The 6,000-nt window shown below is 60.2% G+C and overlaps 1 protein-coding gene across 1 annotated transcript in view; it reads right to left on the bottom strand.

Moving 5' to 3' along the window:
- IGSF21 (immunoglobin superfamily member 21) overlaps positions 1–5,994 on the bottom strand; it is a 230,093-nt gene extending 224,099 nt beyond the window's left edge. The window contains exon 1 of the mRNA XM_049617965.1: positions 5,810–5,994. Within this exon, the coding sequence (XP_049473922.1) occupies positions 5,810–5,879 (70 nt within the window). The 5' untranslated portion in view covers positions 5,880–5,994. The remainder of the gene's footprint in view (positions 1–5,809) is intronic.
- Positions 5,995–6,000: the final 6 nt, after the last annotated feature.

Below are 6,000 nucleotides of genomic sequence, written 5' to 3' on the forward strand. Positions count from 1 at the left end.
CTTTACCTGTCTATGCCACCTACCAAGATGACATACCATAGGGAGGGGCGGGGCGCATGCATAATTCCCCAAAGCAAATCCAGTATGTGAGCGGTAGATGTACAAAGGACCGACAGATCAGATTCTTTGCCTGGGTGCCACCATGTCCTTTCCTGTTCCTTTGGGCTGCGACTCTGTGCACCTCCAGCCCCATGGATTTATGTGCTCCAGCCACGAAATCCTGGCCAGTAGGTCTTGGTGACCACGGGCCCCCTCTGCTACTGGACCCCAGTGAAATTGTAAAGTGGGTCCCAGGACTTCATCCCCCACCCCCTGCTGCCTCCCGGGAACCTCATCCTGAAGACAGATAGCCCTTAGGAAGTGATGGCGTGTGTTTTGCCACCACCGACATTTGTCGTTTAAAACAGAAGGCTCTGCATCCTCTAGCAAGTGGTAGAGACTGTTGTATTTATTCCTCCTTCCAGTGATGAAAAAATAAATAGTTTCTCCTCTCCTCCGGGAGCAGCAGTGTCTCTAGATTGCTTCAGACCTGGGTTTGAAACTCCCAGTTGTTCCACTTAATAAAAAAAAAAAAAAAAAAAAAAAAAAGATCCTGAGCCTCATTCATTATTTAAGAAAGACAAGAAAAGAAAGAAGGAAAAGAGAGAGAAAGAGAAAGATCCCGGGCCTCTCGTCTTCATCTGCAAAACACGGCTCATGACACTGCCTCCCAGATTACTGAGAGCATTTAACGCATCAGGAACGTCTAATAGGTGTGGAATAAATGGTAGCCATCCGTAATATCACTCTCGTTTCTCCCAGTCCTCAAAAAGACTCTGGGGAGACCAGTCTTGAGTTGAGCTAGCCCTGCCACGTACAATCTCACCTCCAGCTCTTTGCTCAGCCAGGTTTCCCCCCTGGCACATTTTCTTCCTTAGCCCTTGGCTTATTCATGTCCTCTCTTTACTTCAAGGTCTCGCTCGAGTTCTCCTTCCTCTCTGAAGCCTCCCCTTGACACCCCCAAGGAATCACGCTTCCTCAAGAACTTCCTGGAGGGGATGTCAATCACTTGGACACAGGTCCGCCTGGATAGCTATTAGTGTTCCACGAACTTGCCCAACCTCTCGGCCTGCGGGGGTGAGGGTCCCGGTGTTACTCTTTTCTGACATGCCCTGCCCACAACGGATGCCCATTCACTGTCTTGATGATGGCGAGGGCTTTCGGGGACAATCCCTTCCGCCATCTGTGCGGAATAACACTGGCTAATTCCCTCTCAATGAGGATAACATCCAGACAGGGAATTGCATACCCTGCAACCCTCCACGTGGCCGGAGCTGAGAAAGTGCCTGACGGCCATTCTCATCAGCAGACACCAGAGCACAGAGGGAAGGAGTCAGTCCTGTGTCTGAATCGCCAATTCACTTATTGACTGGATGGCCTTGGACGAGTCACTTAACCTCCCTCCGCCTCAGTTTCCTCATCAGCAAAACAGGGCTAATTTTACCTTCCAGCGTGCTAGTAAGGATTAGACGGGACAAGAACGATGAAGCTCAGGGCGGAATGCTGGCACACAGTGAGCCTTCGGTGAGGGTCAGAGGTACAGCCCCTGCCCTCTGAGTGAAGAAATCAATTTTCCGCTAAGCTGTGAACACCATACATGCAAGGGACTCTCTACTGTGTTCAAGGTCACGTTCCCAGTGCTTAGCACTCTGCTTGGCACATAGACACTATACAATAAACATCTGTTGGGCACCCGAGTAAACACGTCAAGCGGCCTGGGGATGCTGCAGATGTGGGTAGGGTGGTAAGGCAAGTCAGACACCTGCGTGGATCCCAGGAAACCCAGCTAACAGAACAGAACCAGTCTCTTCTTCGGTCTTTGTTTGGCCTCTGCCTTCCAATTCATGACTGCTAACCCAGAAACCCGAGAAAGTCACTTAAAGTGGCCCAAGAATGCATGCGACAGATGTTCTGCAAAGTCGGGTTAGCCAGGCCAACCTAAGGCACCACCGGTGGCCGGCCGCCCCTGCCCAAGGGATTCTCTGTGCCCCACATAGAGGGAACATTAGAAACAAGGAGGGAGCCTGGGGCTGGGCCAGGTGGGAGCTGGTCGGAGCCAGATGTCCTGCCACCAATAAATCTTAACACTCTGAGCCTCAGTTTCCTAATCCGTGAAAAAAAGGAGCTTAAACCCATCTTGCAGCTGCATGAGGCCTGTGAAGCGGCTAGCACGTGCGTGACACTCTGCAGCTGATGCACACAATCGTGGCTATTGAAAAACCAGAATCCCAGCCAGAGACTAGGAAACGAGCAATCTCAGGCTGTTTCAGGAGACTCTCGTGTGTAAGGATCGCGCGACGTGGAGCCTCCTCGCCCGTGTGAGCCCGGGCAGTTCTCCTTTTGCGCCTGCCGTCTTGCCCCAGGCGTTAGGATTGCAGGGGGGGGGTGGGAATCAATTCCTACTCTAAGAGGGTCCTCCTGCTAAAAACAAAAACCAGGAGTTTCAGAAGCACTGAATAAATGATCGCGGAAGTCGCTTCCAGCTCCGACATTCTCTGCGCTCAAAAGGCAAAAAATTACTTCAACCTCTCAGGAAAAACTCTAGTTTGCAGCTGGGGTGGGAAAGGGGTGGGGCTTATGGCTGTGGGGTGGGGCCAGGCTGGGGGCGGGGCGGCTGGGGGAGCAGGGGCGGAGCCGCCGGCTCTTGGCTCGGCCCGTCACTGCCCTGCGGGGGCTAAGAAGGAACCCAGCGGTGCCCGACCCCCCGCCCCGCGCCCAGAGTGTTGGGTGGGGGTGGGGAGGAAGGATAAACACTTAAAAGTCGGCACAGCAGCTTTCGCGCGCGCAGCCCCCGCAGTCTCAGTGCTGCGGCAGCCTCGGCCCTCCCGAGCCAGCCCTCCCACCCACCCACCTGCTGACACGCGGCTGTGGAGAGAGAACGGCAGGGCCGCTGGCTGGGGCCTTTGGCTCGCCCTACCTGGGCCTGCCTACCCACTACAATTCCAGGAGAAGTTCCTGGGGCCAAAGGAGGCAGGACCAAGAACCACTCTCTTCCCTACCTCCACCCCCCATCCCCGGTGCCCCCTCTCCCGGGCCACTGCACAGGGACAACCGCAGGACTTCCTTCCCAGAAGTGCCCAGGCAGGGGAAACTGGGGCCCGAAGACTTGAAGACGCCTCGGGGCGCTCCTGGGTGATCCGGAAAGCCGGAGAAATGTGGGTTTCTCCAATGCAGAGTCAGATATTGGGGGGGGGGGGGGGTAGTTAGGGGCAGGGGCTAATGGCCCAGCCAGGCCTGTGTGCAGCGGAGTGCCTTCTCCCAAGGCACAGACTCACCTCTGCAAAGCTGAACGCTTTTATCTGCGATCCTTAGGGGTACAACAGGGAAGGGGACGCTAGCCATGCCCCTACCTAACAGAGACCGCCATCGCCTTCTCCCCGCCCCCTCCACACCACCACTGGCAGGCGCGTTTCGGAATGCCTGCCCTGGATTCTACCCTCTCCGCCCTCCCGGGCGGCCCCGGGCAGGTGGCCCGGTTAAGCCAACTGCTAGGTGCACGGCTTGCGGTCGCATCCCGGAAGGGCGCCCTCCTCCGGCAAGAGAGCCTCTTACATCTCGCGCTGACCCTTTTCGTACCCCCGCCCCCTCGTGGGCACAGAGTTGGAACCGGGAAAGAGGGACCCCACCCTCGCGCACGCTCGCTTCCTCTGCGGAGGAGAAGAGGGCCCCCCGGCGGCCCAGGAACCCTGCCTGCGCCCCAGGCTCGGAAAGTTTCCCGTCCGTGATCCGAGTCAGCGCTCCTCCCTTCACCCTGAGCAGCGAGCTCTAGGCCACGCCGGCTCCCCCGGCCCAGACGCGCTCACCCGCGGCTCCCGAGCCCCACTGCGCCCTGCAGCCTGCAGAGGCGGGCAAGGGGAGCGGAGACGCCAGGACGCCGGGTCAGCTCTCCGCAGCCCGGCAGCCCGAAGAACGCCGCTCTCGGGCTCTGGGGAGAGCTCGCAGGGTGGGGTCCTGACGGAGCCGGGTTCCCCAACGTTGGCTTAAACCATCAGTCGCCAACCCCACCCCTGCCGCGTCAGTTCTGCACATTCCGGGGTGGGGGAAACGATGCTCCCCTCCTGCCCCCAACCCCCAATCCCTTCTCCCTGCAATGTCCAGGTGAGGGCTCCAGTGCCTTTCAACAAAGCCCAGTGCCGAGCGCTGGAACCGGGACCCACCCCCTCCACCTCCCCCCTCCCATATAACCTTTCCCTCTAGAGGCATCCGACGGAGGGAGCCCTCACCCCAAAGTTGGGGGGAGATTCTGATCCACTTTGGAAAGTCTTTTGCTCCAAAGGGTAGGGGACAAAGTATGGGGCTGACATTTCTTCTGGGTCACACACAACCCCTCCCCCTCTCTGCCAGCGAGACCACCATTCAGGCTCAAATTCTGCAGCCTCTCCCATCTGCAGACCCAGCACTCTCCGAGACCTCGTGGGCGGGGTTATTTTAGGGCGGGGTGGGGGGGAGAGCACCCATTCCTGGCAGGCACTCTCAGAGCCTGGCGAGGCACCTCCCGGTAGGGCAAGGCAAACAGAGTTGACCCCCTACCATCATTATTGAGTTGGGCTAGGGGCTGAGATCCTACTGGCCACAATGGCTACTTTTTGGCACCCCGCACCCCCCCCCCTCCCCCGCCCCCTTCAGGCTGTGACTCCAGAGGGGCCGATTCTGGGCGCCCAGGTTTAGCATTTGGTATTGGCTGGGACTCGAGGACGCGGACCCTCTGGTCTCCGCGCCCGTGGCTGTTCGCTGGTCCCGCTTTCCCCCTGCTGGGCTCTTAGCCCGTGGGTCGGCTCACTGCCCGAAAGGTGCCGGGGTCGCCAGGATGGGCTCCGGTAGCATGTAAGACCCACCAGGCGGCGGCGCCGGGCGCGAGGCACCGAAGGCGGCCGCGAGCCCCGGACCCTGGAGCTGCGGAGCCACGCATCTTTCGCTCTGGGGACCCCGCTCAGCTTCCAGCTTCTCTGCGCTGCTTCAGCGGGACACACACCCGACTGCTCACACCTCCTGGGCTCCCGGGCGCCTCCATCCCTGCCTCCTCACTAAAACCACACGCTCCGTCGCAGGCACACACGCTCTCGGACCACGAAGCAACACAACCCCCACGCGCCTGCACCGCCACACATCCCACATACACGCATACTCCTGCCCAAGTGTCACATTCCCCCCCAGCCTATGCACACACGCCCCCCCCCCCCGAAATAGTCATCTGCCGCCGCACACCCCTGAAGAGACTCGCACACTTGGGACCCGCGAGAAACGCCACACCTCACATACTCACCACCCTTTAACACGCTCACACATACAATGACACAAGCTTTCACACTTCACACCTCACCGAGAAGCCGGCACCCGCTCACACCCCCAAATACTCTGGCTCACTCCGTCTCACACGCACACCTTCTCCGTGGAACTGACAGAGACACTCAAACAGCCCATCTGCACACTCACATCTCTAAATACACTCCCGCACCCTCTGCGCACACAGCTCCTTCCCGGACACCCTTACCCACAGACGCAACAAAGGCACACGCTCGTACACACACACACACACGCGCGCACACACACACACACACACACACACCCTGGCACAGACCCGCGCGCGCTCTCCTCGGGGGAGACCTCCTCCCTCCGTGGCCGAGCCGACCGACCGCGCGGACCGCCACGCCAGGACCGGTGCTCGCGCCGCGAGCCTCTCCGGGGCGCCCCGGGCCCGCGCCCTTCCCCGGCGGCCCGCCCCCGCGCGCGTCCCCCACCCCGGGCTCCGGCCGGGCGCCCGCGCACTCACCGCGCGCCAGGTCCAGGATCGCGGCGAGCAGCAGGCAGACGCAGCCGCGGAGGCTCGGGGCGGCTCGCATGGTGCCCGGGAGCTGGCGGCGGTGGCGAGGCGGAGGCGGTGGCGGAGGCGGCGGGTCCCCTCGCCATGGGCTCAGGCGCGCTCCTGCCTCCGGCCGCCGGCCGCGACGGTGGCGGGCAGCG

The sequence above is a fragment of the Panthera uncia genome (assembly GCF_023721935.1).
Source record: "Panthera uncia isolate 11264 chromosome C1 unlocalized genomic scaffold, Puncia_PCG_1.0 HiC_scaffold_4, whole genome shotgun sequence".
NCBI classification, from domain to species: domain Eukaryota; kingdom Metazoa; phylum Chordata; class Mammalia; order Carnivora; family Felidae; genus Panthera; species Panthera uncia.